Genomic DNA, 13,487 nt, shown 5'->3' on the forward strand with positions numbered 1-13,487 from the left:
AAGAAACAGTGATCATGACTAATCCAGCCCCAAAATACTAGAGATCCCAGTTAATCTAGACTCCAGAAGACACAGAGATCATAAATACTATAGATCTGAATTAATCTAGACCCTAAAAGACACATAGATCATGGCTATTCAAGCCCCCAAATACTATAGATCCAAATTATTCTAGCCCCCAAAATGACAGAGACCATAGCTAATCTAGCCTCCAAGTACCAAAGATCCCATTAAATCCAGCCCCCCTCCTTCCCAAGACACAGATATCATGACTAATCTAGCCCCCAAATACCAAAGATCCCATTCAATTAAAACCTGTAAGCTAATCATGCCCCCACAACTGACCTAGTTCCCAAAAACAGATATTTCATGTAACCAGGCCTTTAAGTACTAGACATCCCAGGTAATCTAGATCAAGATAATAGAGATCCAAGTAGACTAGCACACAAGGCAATGAAGATCACCATAGATCTAGCAACCAAACCACAGAGATCACAGTTAGCCCTGCAAGCAAATACCATAGATCACAATGAATGTAACAACCAAATAACAGAGCTCAAAATGAGTCTAGCACCCATATAATAGAGATCACAGGCAATCTAGTACCCACATAATAGAGCTCATAGGAAATCTAGTACCCAAATAATAGAGATAGTAGGTAATCTAGCACCCAAATAATAGAGATCATAGACAATCTAGCACCCACATAATAGAGATCATAGGCAATCTAGCACCCACATAATAAAGCTCATAGGAAATCTAGTACCCAAATAATAGAGATAGTAGGTAATCTAGCACCCAAATAATAGAGATCATAGGCAATCTAGCACCCACATAATAGAGATCATAGGCAATCTAGCACCCACATAATAGAGATCATAGGCAATCTAGCACCCACATAATAGAGGTAGTAGGCAATCTAGCACCCAAATAATAGAGATCATAGGCAATCTAGCACCCATATAATAGAGATCACAGGCAATCTAGCACCCAAATAATAGAGATCATAGGCAATCTAGAACCCAAATAATAGAGATAGTAGGTAATCTAGCACCCAAATAATAGTGATAGTAGGCAATCTAGCACCCACATAATAGAGGTAGTAGGCAATCTAGCACCCAAATAATAGAGATCATAGGCAATCTAGTACCCAAATAATAGAGATAGTAGGTAATCTAGTACCCAAATAATAGATATCATAGGCAATCTAGTACCCAAATAATAGAGATCATAGGCAATCTAGCACCCAAATAATAGTGATAGTAGGCAATCTAGTACCCAAATAATAGATATCATAGGCAATCTAGTACCCAAATAATAGAGATCATAGGCAATCTAGCACCCAAATAATAGAGATCGTAGGCAATCTAGTACCCAAATAATAGAGATCATAGGCAATCTAGACTCCAAATTATAGAGATCATAGGCAATCTAGAACCCAAAAAATAGAGAGTAAATAGAGATTACTATTAGTCAGGTCTTTTTGCCAGCGAGAATGCAGGAGACACAGTTCCGGCACCTCCAGCACTGAATGTTTGTAATGGCAAGGAATGCTGGGTGTGCTGTATTGTCCTGTTGATGATGATGGGGGATCTATTGTTGCTGGTGGGTCAATTGTGGATGGGATGGATCTACTGTCTATTATTGCTGATTACTGGAGGGTCTATTAATGTTGGCTGAGGGGAAATCCATTGTTGTTGGGGGGGGGGTCTATTGTTGCTGGAGGGGGTTTATTATAGGGGATCTATTGTTGCTGGTTGGTCAATTGTGGATGGGATTGAACAACTGTCTATTTTTGCTGATTACTAGAGGGTGTATTAATGTTGGCTAAGGGGAAATCCGCTGTTCTTGGAGGGATCTATTGTCGCTCGTGGGGGGTATATTGTAGGGGATCTATTGTTGCTGGTCGGTCAGTTGTGGATGGGATGGATATACTGTCTGTTATTGCTGGCTGGAGAGTCTATTAATGTTGGCTGAGGGGAAATCTGTTGTTGTTGGGAGATCTATTGTTGCTGGAGGGGGGTCTATCATACAGCTTTTCTTGTTATCAGTAACAAATTCCATACAAATTACTTAGCACCACAAAATGATACTTGGTTCTGTATTCTCTAAAAGGGGCAGTACTGGGAGGGGGTGGAACCAAGGAACAGTGCTTGAAGGTGGGTAGGGGGATCTAGTGTTGCTGGAGGGGGTCTATTGCAGGGTATCTATTGTTGCTGGTGGGTTAATTGTGGATGGGATGGATCTACTGTCTATTATTGCTGCTTGGGGGGTCTATTAATGATGGCTGAGGGGAGATCTGTTGTTGTTGGGGGGTCTATTGTTGCTGGAGGGGGTCTATTGTAGGGGATTATTGTTTCTTGCATCTTTGTCACACTTGAATGATTCAGATCACCAGAGTAAATATAAAATGCCATTTTTAAATGATCATTTTATATATTAAGGAAAAAAGCTGTCCAAACCTGCCTGGCCCTGTGTGAAAAAGTAATTGCCCCCACCCAAATCTAATAACTGGTTGGGCCCCCCTTGGGGGCCACAACTGCGATCCAGCGTTTGCGATAACTGGCGCTGAGTCTTGTGGAGGCCTTGTTGAAGGTCATGCCACGGCATCTCCAAGTCCGGACCAGGGGCGGACTGACCATTTGGGAACTCGGGGTCAGTAGGGGGCCCCATGAGATGTCCGTGGTACCTTTCATAGGCTTTTTTGGGTGTGGTTTGAGTGTGGGAGAGGACACAGGGGCTCCATGATCCCCTATTGCCAGGGGGCCCCATGAATTGTCAGCCCACCCCTGGTCCGGACTTTGACTAGGCCAGTCCAAAACCTTCATTTGTCCAAAGGTGGACTTGCTGGTGTATTTTGGACCATTGTCCTGCTGCATGACCCAACTGCGCTTGAGCTTGAGGTCAGGAACTGATGGGCGGACATTCTCCTTCAGGACTTTCTGGTAGAGTGCAGAATTCGTGGTTCCATCAGTGATGGCAAGTCGTCCAGGTTCTGAACCCAGACCATCACGCTACCACCACCATGTTTCACTGTTGGGATGATGTTCTTTTTATGAAATGCCAGATGTAACGGGACACACACCTTCCAAAAAGTTCAACTTTTGTCTCACCAGTCCACAGAATATTTGCCCAAAAGTCTTGGGGATAACCAAGATTTTTTGGGGGGCAAATGTGAGACAAGCCTTTGTGTTTTTTTTGGTCAGCAGCGACTTTGACCTTGGAACTCTCCCATGGAGGCCATTGCTGGAGCCTTTGTCTTCTTGGTCAGCAGCGGTTTTGACCTTGGAACTCTCCCATGGAGGCCAATTTTGCGAGTCTTTGTGTTCTTTTTGGTCAGCAGCGACTTTGACCTTGAAACTCTCCCATGGAGGCCATTGTTGAGAGTCTTTGTCTTCTTCTTGGTCAGCAGAGGCTTTGACCTTGGAACTCTCCCGTGGAGGCCATTGTTGCTAGCCTTTGGCTTCTTCTTGGTCAGCAGCGGCTTTGACCTTGGAACTCTCCCATGGAAGCCATTGTTGCCCGGTCTCTTTCTTGTTTCGGAATCATGAACACCAACCTTACCTGAGACAAGCGAGGCCTGCAGTTCTTTAGATGTTTTTCTGGGTTCTTACATGACCTCCTGAATGAATCGTCGTTCTAATCTTAGTAGGCCGGCCACTCCTGGGGAGGTTCACCACTGTTCCAAGTTTTCTCCATTCGTGGATAATGGCTCTCACCATAGTTCACTGGAGTCCCAAAGCCTAAGGCTGGCCATACACTATACAATTTTCTGTCCAATTTCTGCCCAATTTCCTTTAGATTTACCTTCAAATATGTAGCGCAAGGGCCATCCTAATTGGATACCATTGAAAGTGTTGTTAAGGTTTGACCTCCTATTATATGTTTTTTGGTAAATCTAAAGCAAAATTCTCAAGAAAATTGTGTAATGTTTGGCCAGCCTTAGAAATATTTTTGGAAGCCTTTCCAGACTGATACATGTCAATTACTTTGTTTCTCATCTGTTCTTGAAATTCATTGAAGTTTTGCTTTTTGAGATCATTTAATGTGCTTCACTTTGTCAGTTTCTATTTAAGTGATTTCTTGATTCAACAGGTCTGGCAGTAATCGGGCAAGTGAAATTTAACTCAGCTTTCCAAAAATGTGGTTAATCACAGTTCATTCATGATTGAGCAGGGGGGGAGGCAATTAAATTTTCACATAGGGGCAGGCAGATTCGGCCAGCTTTTTTCCACACAGGGCCAGGCAGGTTTGGACAGCTTTTTTCCCTTAATAAATGAAATCATCATTTAAAAACTGCATTTTGTATTAAGTCGGGATATCTTTGTGTGATATTAAAAATTTGTCTGATGATCTGAATCATTTAAAATGGAATTTCAATCTCTCAATTAACACCATTTTTAATCCTTTAGCTGCTAGCATTAGTAAATGGATAGCAAATTATATCATATTTACTCGTTTTAAACGTCTTTTTTTACATTTCTTCAGTTACTTCCTGGTTTCATGCCTAGGCAAATGATGTCATACATCCCACCAGGGGCGGACTGACAACTCATGGGGCCCCTGGGCAATAAGGGATAATGGGGCCCCTGTGTCCTCAGCCACACTCAAACCACAACCAAAAAAGCCTATGAAAGGTACTAGGGGAAACTCATGGGGCCCCCTACTGACCCTGGGCCCCTCGGGCAGTGCCCAAATCTTCAGTCCGCCCGTGCATCCCAGGAGTCTTCAGGAGGGGAGGGAGAGTTCTCAGTTCAATCAATGCCGGAGCTAAGGGCAGATGGATACCAGGAAGTAAATGCTACATGAATCATCTGCCCTTATTCAAAATGGCCACTGCTAGAAATGCAATGGGGGGGAGGGGCGTTTTTCAAAATAATTTCTCTGCAAAAAAAAGCATGGAGACATGGATGGATGGGGGAGTTTGCTTTGAATATTAACATTGAATTAAATGTCATTTTTGGTTTGTGGTGCTCAGACGCAGTGCAGTTCCATGTCAAGTGTACCAAATATGCAAAAAAACATGAAAAAAATCACGAAGGGGGCAAATACTTTTTCACAGCATTGTGTGTAATAGAATAAATCTGTGAAACAAATAACACAAATTATTTGTTTCACAGATTTATTCTATGACACATTGGGTTTGATGCTCAGGAGGGTGTTTATTTATTATTAGTGTATTTTTTGAGTCACTAGAGGGCAGCGCAGCACTGTTGTTTGGGAGTTTTATTGATGTGGGAACACATTTAGGTGCTTGCAGCAGCTCATCGTTTATTTGTGGCAGCGCATGAGTATTGTATCCTTATATATTGTATGTAATATCACGCATCGCAGTCCAGCGCTCCAGTAGCAGAGATCAATGAGCATCTAATAATTAAACGTGAAAAATCCTATTAAAGAGATTGCAAATGGTCACAGCAAAGATTACATTCAATCTAGCACACAAATAATAGAGGTTGCGAAGATGAGAGAGGGTCACGATTAGGGATCAGTAAAGGTGAGAGTTCTCATTTCTGCAAAAATTTTGGTAAAATTTTGGCAAAATTTTCCAAGCAGGCAAGGTGAAAGTAATGTTGTTTTTAGTGCTTTTTTGTGCTCCTGGTGGTTACCATAGCTCCTTTCAACTATCCTGGACCTGCTTTGATCCTAAGATTTGGCCCCTCGTAAGCCCCGAATACGTTAAACATCTTCTATAGAAAGAAAAACTGTAGGAAAAAAAAAGTAACCCTATCCTCCCCAGCCTGACTGTCCCTGACCCCTCCCCTTTCATTCACTGAATTTTAGTTTTTTTCAATCATGGGGCCTCAGAATCACATATGGGCATTACCTAGAGAGGTCTGAATGCAAATACAGCCCGCCGAGGAACTCCGGCTCCTTCAGACTGACACCCAACCATTAAAGCATTTTGATATTTGCATAACCCCTCCCAAGAACCAACCCATCGCTTGCATCCGGACTGAGGGCTCTTGAGAGGAGTACTGAGGCAAGGATTTAGGGAAGCTATCACACATGGAAGGAAAATATATTTTAAAAATATTCTTCTCAAATATATTGACATATATTTGAAATGCTACAATTTTGGCCATATGCAATAAATTAAAAAAAAATATATATATATATACATATAATAAAAAAAATTTTTTTTTATATATATATATATATATACTGTATGTTGAAATGCATTTTTTATATATTACAAAATATATGAAAAATATTTTTAAAAATACATTTTCAAATATACTGCATGTCTTTAATAATACATTTAATCTACATATTTGGAATGCATTTACAAATATATGTTAAAATGACATTGTCATATGTTAAAAAAAATATATTAAAAAAAATATTTTTTATATATTTTGTAATATATAAAAAAATGCATTTCAACAAACAGTATATATCTACCAAGGTACGTTTATAAACATACTGGGATTCAAGGGGTTACAACATTTGTGTGCTAACTAAACCCCTGTTATAAACGCATACTGTTAGACAGGTTAATTCGGTTGTTAGCAAGCTGTCTGGAAAGTTGTCCAAGAACATTGTTCTCTCCCCTTTATTCACAAAGCTGTCATTCCTGGCTACTGTAGCCAGGGAGGCAGCTAACCAAGCACAATCTGTGTATGATTAGTGGCAGTGGAGGGCAGGGCAGACAAATGGTGTCTAATAGACTCCCGATGTCTCCATAAAGAGAACCTGTCACCTGCCCCTGTATCTTGCCCTACATACCACAGACCCCCGGAATCTGCCCTACATACCACGGACCCCTGTACTCTGCCCTATATACCACGGACCCCTGTACTCTGCCCTACATACCTAGGACCCCTGTACTCTTCCCTACATACCATGGACCCCTGTACTCTGCCCTACATACCATGGACCCCTGTACTCTGCCCTACATACCACGGACCCCTGTACTCCGCCCTACATACCATGGACCCCTGTACTTTGCCCTACATACCACAGACCCCTGTACACTGCTCTACATACCATGGACCCCTGTTCTCTGCCCTACATGACATGGACCCCTGTATTCTGCCCTAAATACCACGGACCCCTGTACTCCGCCCTACATACACCAGATTCTTATACTCTGCCCTACATACCACGGACTCCTGTACACTGCACTACATACCACAGACCCCTGTACACTGCCCTACATACAACGGACCCCTGTACTCTGCCCTACATACCACGGACCCCTGTACTCTGCCCCACATACCACGGACCCCCTGTAGACTGCCCTACATACAACTGATCATTAATATGTACTGCTAACATACTACTGACCCTTCTACTCTGTCATACAAAATAACACTGTCCTACATACTAATGACCCCTGTACTCTGTCATAAATTCTACATATGCCTACACTGTGCCTTATATATTACTGACCGCTCAACTCTGCCCTACATACTTCTGACCCCTGTATTCTGCCCTACATATTACTGACCCCTGTACTCTGCTCTACATACTTCTGACCCATGTATTCTGTCCTACATATTACTGACCCCTCTAATCTGCCCTACATACTTCTAACTCTTGCATTCTGCCCTACATATTACTGACCTCTGCAGGGGCGGACTGACCATTGCAGCACTCGGGCACTGCCCGAGGGCCCAGGGTCAGTAGGGGGCCCCATGAGATGCCCCATGTACCTCTCATAGGCTGTTTTGGGTGTGGTTTGAGTGTGGGTGAAGGCACAGGGGCCCCATGATCCCCTATTGCCTGGGGGCCCAATGAGTTGCCAGTCCGCCCCTAGACCTCTGTACTCCGCCCTACATACTGCTGACCTCTGTACTCTGCCCTACACACTTCTGACCACTCTACTCTGCCCTATATACTACTGATCTCTGTACTCTGCCCTACATACTACTGACCCCTTTACAATTTCCTACATACTACTGACCCCTGTACTCTGCCCTACACACTACTGACCTCTGTACTCTGCCCTGCATACTAATGACCTCTCTACCCTGCCCTACATAATTCTGACCCCTGTACTCTTCTCTACATACTACTGACCTCTGTACTTTGCCCTACATACTTCTGACCCATGTACTCTGCCCTACATACTACTGACCCTTTTACAATGTGCAACATACTACTGACCCCTGCACTCTGCCCTACACAATGCTGACCTCTGTACACTGCCCTACATGCTACTGACCTCTGTATACTACCCTACATACTACTGACCAATGTACTCTGTCATAAAGTTTCTTATGCCTATACTCTGCCTTGCATATTACTGACCCCTCTACTCTGCCATACATACCTCTGACCCCTGTACTCTGCCCTACATACCTCTGACCCCTGTACTCTGCCCTACATACCTCTGACCCCTCTACTCTGCCCTACATACCTCTGACCCCTGTACTCTGCCCTACATACCTCTGACCCCTGTACTCTGCCCTACATACCTCTGACCCCTGTACTCTGCCCTACATACCCCTGACCCCTGTACTCTGCCCTACATACCTCTGACCCCTCTACTCTGCCTTACATAGCTCTGACCCCGGTACTCTGCCCTACATACCTCTGACCCCTGTACTCTGCCCTTCATACCTCTGACCCCTGTACTCTGCCCTACATACCCCTGACCCCTGTACTCTGCCCTACATACCTCTGACCCCTCTACTCTGCCTTACATAGCTCTGACCCCTGTACTCTGCCCTACATACCTCTGACCCCTGTACTCTGCCCTACATACCTCTGACCCCTGTACTCTGCCCTACATACCCCTGACCCCTGTACTCTGCCCTACATACCTCTGACCCCTCTACTCTGCCTTACATAGCTCTGACCCCTGTACTCTGCCCTACATACCTCTGACCCCTCTACTCTGCCCTACATACCTCTGACCCCTGTACTCTGCCCTACATACCTCTGACCCCTGTACTCTGCCCTACATACCTCTGACCCCTGTACTCTGCCCTACATACCTCTGACCCCTGTACTCTGCCCTACATACCTCTGACCCCTCTACTCTGCCTTACATAGCTCTGACCCCTGTACTCTGCCCTACATACCTCTGACCCCTGTACTCTGCCCTACATACCTCTGACCCCTGTACTCTGCCCTACATACCCCTGACCCCTGTACTCTGCCCTACATACCTCTGACCCCTCTACTCTGCCTTACATAGCTCTGACCCCTGTACTCTGCCCTACATACCTCTGACCCCTGTACTCTGCCCTACATACCTCTGACCCCTGTACTCTGCCCTACATACCTCTGACCCCTGTACTCTGCCCTTCATACCTCTGACCCCTGTACTCTGCCCTACATACCTCTGACCCCTGTACTCTGCCCTACATACCTCTGACCCCTGTACTCTGCCCTACATACCTCTGACCCCTGTACTCTGCCCTACATACCTCTGACCCCTGTACTCTGCCCTACATACCCCTGACCCCTGTACTCTGCCCTACATACCTCTGACCCCTCTACTCTGCCTTACATACAGTCATGGCCGAAATTGTTGGCACCCTTGATATTTTTCCTGAAAATCAAGTATTTCACACAAAAAAGGTATTGCATTAACACATGTTTTGCTATACACATGTTTATTCCCTTTGTATGTATTGGAACAAATATAAAACAGAGGCAGAAAAGCAAATATGACATAATGTCACACAAAACCCCAAAAATGGGCTGGACAAAAGTATTGGCACCCTTAACTTAATATTTGGTTGCACACCCTTTGGAAAACATAACTGAAATCAGTCGCTTCCTATAACCATCAATAAGCTTCTGACACCTCTCACCCGGAATTTTGGACCACTCTTCCTTTGCAAACAGCTCCAGGTCTCTCTTATTGGAAGGACACCTTTTCCCAACAGCAATTTTAAGATCTCTCCACAGGTGTTCAATGGGATTTAGATCTGGGCTCATTGCTGGCCACTTCAGAACTCTCCAGCGCTTCTTTGCCATCCATTTCTGAGTGCTTTTTGACGTATGTTTGGGGTCATTGTCCTGCTGGAAGACCCAGGATCTTGGACGCAAACCCAGCTTTCTGACACTGGGCCCTACAGTGCGACCCAAAATCCTTTGGTAATCCTCAGATTTCATGATGCCTTGCACACAGTCAAGGCACCCAGTGCCAGAGGCAGCAAAACAACCCCAAAACATCATTGAACCTCCACCATATTTTACCGTAGGTACTGTGTTTTGTTCTTTGTAGGCCTCATTCCGTTTTCGGTAAACAGTAGAATGATGTGCTTTACCGAAAAGCTCTATCTTGGTCTCATCTGTCCACAAGACGTTTTCCCAGAAGGCTTTTGGCTTACTCAAGTACATTTTGGCAAACTGTAGTCTTGCTTTTTTATGTCTCTGTGTCAGCAGTGGGGTCCTCCTGGGTCTCCTGCCATAGCGTTTCATTTCATTTAAATGTCGACGGATAGTTCGCGCTGACACTGATGCTCCCTGAGCCTGCAGGACAGCTTGAATGTCTTTGGAACATGTTTGGGGCTGCTTATCCACCATCCGGACTATTCTGCGTTGCAATCTTTCATCAATTTTCCTCATCCGTCCACGACCAGGGAGATTAGCTACAGTGCCATGGGTTGCAAACTTCTTGATAATGTTGCGCACTGTGGACAAAGGCAAATCTAGTTCTCTGGAGATGGACTTGTAACCTTGAGATTGTTGATATTTTGCCACAATTTTGGTTCTCAGGTCCTCAGACAGTTCTCGTCTCCTCTTTCTGTTGTCCATGCTTAGTGTGGCACAGACAGACACACAATGCAAAGGTTAAGTGAACGTCTCTCCTTTTTATCTGCTTTCAGGTGTGATTTCTATATTGCCCACACCTGTTACTTGCCCCAGGTGAGTTTACAGGAGCATCACATGCTTGTAACATTCTTATTTATCCGCAGTTGTGAAAGGGTGCCAATACTTTTGTCCAGCCCATTTTTGGAGGTTTGTGTGACATTATGTCGAATTTGCTTTCTTTCCTCCCTTTTTTTGTTTTGTCCCAATACACACAAAGGGAATAAACATGTGTATAGCAAAACATGTGTTAATGCAATACGTTTCGTGAGAAATACATGATTTCCTGGAGAAATATCAAGGGTGCCAACAATTTCGGCCATGACTGTAGCTCTGACCCCTGTACTCTGCCCTACATACCTCTGACCCCTCTACTCTGCCCTACATACCTCTGACCCCTGTACTCTGCCCTACATACCTCTGACCCCTGTACTCTGCCCTACATACCTCTGACCCCTGTACTCTGCCCTACATACCTCTGACCCCTGTACTCTGCCCTACATACCTCTGACCCCTCTACTCTGCCTTACATAGCTCTGACCCCTGTACTCTGCCCTACATACCTCTGACCCCTGTACTCTGCCCTACATACCTCTGACCCCTGTACTCTGCCCTACATACCCCTGACCCCTGTACTCTGCCCTACATACCTCTGACCCCTCTACTCTGCCTTACATAGCTCTGACCCCTGTACTCTGCCCTACATACCTCTGACCCCTGTACTCTGCCCTACATACCTCTGACCCCTGTACTCTGCCCTACATACCTCTGACCCCTGTACTCTGCCCTTCATACCTCTGACCCCTGTACTCTGCCCTACATACCTCTGACCCCTGTACTCTGCCCTACATACCTCTGACCCCTGTACTCTGCCCTACATACCTCTGACCCCTGTACTCTGCCCTACATACCTCTGACCCCTGTACTCTGCCCTACATACCCCTGACCCCTGTACTCTGCCCTACATACCTCTGACCCCTCTACTCTGCCTTACATAGCTCTGACCCCTGTACTCTGCCCTACATACCTCTGACCCCTGTACTCTGCCCTACATACCTCTGACCCCTGTACTCTGCCCTACATACCTCTCACCCCTGTACTCTGCCCTTCATACCTCTGACCCCTGTACTCTGCCCTACATACCTCTGACCCCTGTACTCTGCCCTACATACCTCTCACCCCTGTACTCTGCCCTTCATACCTCTGACCTCTGTACTCTGCCCTACATACCTCTGACCCCTGTACTCTGCCCTACATACCTCTGACCCCTGTACTCTGCCCTACATACCTCTGACCCCTGTACTCTGCCCTACATACCTCTCACCCCTGTACTCTGCCCTTCATACCTCTGACCCCCCTTCTCTGCCAGAGGGGAAATCTTCCAATGGGGAAATGTGTTCCGATGACAGCTGTCTAAAGGGGGAGCACCCCTTCCTTTGACGGGAAATCTCCCAGACAGGATTCAGACAGCAAAAACAAAACAGACAGAAGTCCTATTCATTCCATACCATATTCGAATAAAAAACAAAATATGTTGGCTATACACACACTTTACATATATGTGCAATCCAGAATAAACACATGAGAGATAATACAATTACACGATAATCCAACACCAGAACACGTCTGCAGTGCACTGTATGTGATATGGAGGATATAAAAGTCAGAAATCAAGAAGAAGAAAGCCGGAAAACTCCCATAAAAAAAACAACCAATAATGTGAATCAAAGAGCATTCTTTGAGGAAGGGAAATCCCGCAGTCAGCTCTCAGAACTACCTGCACACAGCAATGCTGTCGCCTGATTGCAACACAATAGAAGCACAGAGAGCCGGCACTCTCAGATTTTACAGAGGCTGACGCGTTTTAGTCCTGAGGCCAGCATTAGCCAAAACGCATCAGCCACTGACTGATATTTATCTTGTATTTGCTACGAAGGAATACAATTCTGATTGTGGAACTGTCAAGAGTGCTGGATTTCTAAGCTTGCTAAATATCTACAGCAGTCCCCAGAGTTTCAAAAGTTTTGAATGGGAGCCCAAGGAAACCGATATCAGATTATCCATACTGAGCAGTGAGGAGAGAGAGTTACCTTGAAGGGCCGGGATGGCTTTCCACACGGAGATAGGCCCCTGACTGGCAAACTGCCCCAGAGACACTTCCAGTAAGAAGATGGGGATCCCCGCCAGTGCCAACATGGTCAGGTAGGGGATGAGGAAAGCACCTGAGAAGACAAACAAAGCATTAATGCGCTGATATTACATTCAAGATTTTTATTGAGAGCTTACGTTAAAGACAGGTGTACCTATTTTATGTGACAGTTTTACATTTTGTGCAGTAGTGTGAGTTTGTGTTCAAACAACAATTCCATGGCCAGGAAGGTTAAGTTCACAGATATGCCTGGAGACATGCAGGTGTCCACATTACAGCTCATGGCCCACTCCATATGAGTACATCCATGTATGTTGGTGCACATGCTATGGTGCATCTAAGGCTTGTATTGGTGCATATGCTATGGTTCCTCTAAGGTGCATGCACGTGCTAAAGTGCCTTGAAGGTGTGTGCAGGTGCTAAGATGCCTCTAAGGTGCGTGCACATGCTAAGGTGCCTCTAAAACCTGTGCACATTCTAAAGTGCCTCTAAGTTGTGTGCACGTGCTAAGATGCCTCTAAGGTATGTGCATGTGCTAAGATACCTCTAATGTGCGTGCACATGC

The 13,487-nt window shown here is 45.0% G+C and overlaps 1 protein-coding gene across 1 annotated transcript in view; it reads right to left on the minus strand.

The window, feature by feature from the left end:
• The window catches only part of SLC6A5 (solute carrier family 6 member 5), a 109,561-nt gene extending 96,400 nt beyond the window's left edge, over positions 1–13,161 (minus strand). Inside the window, exon 1 of the mRNA XM_089660229.1 lies at positions 12,864–13,161. Coding sequence (XP_089516355.1) covers positions 12,864–12,969 — 106 coding nt within the window. The 5' untranslated portion in view covers positions 12,970–13,161. The remainder of the gene's footprint in view (positions 1–12,863) is intronic.
• Positions 13,162–13,487: the final 326 nt, after the last annotated feature.

The sequence above is a fragment of the Staurois parvus genome, unplaced genomic scaffold (genome assembly GCF_062004578.1).
Source record: "Staurois parvus isolate SC_StPar_1 unplaced genomic scaffold, SC_StPar_1.0 ptg001217l, whole genome shotgun sequence".
In the NCBI taxonomy this organism is placed as follows: Eukaryota; Metazoa; Chordata; class Amphibia; order Anura; family Ranidae; genus Staurois; species Staurois parvus.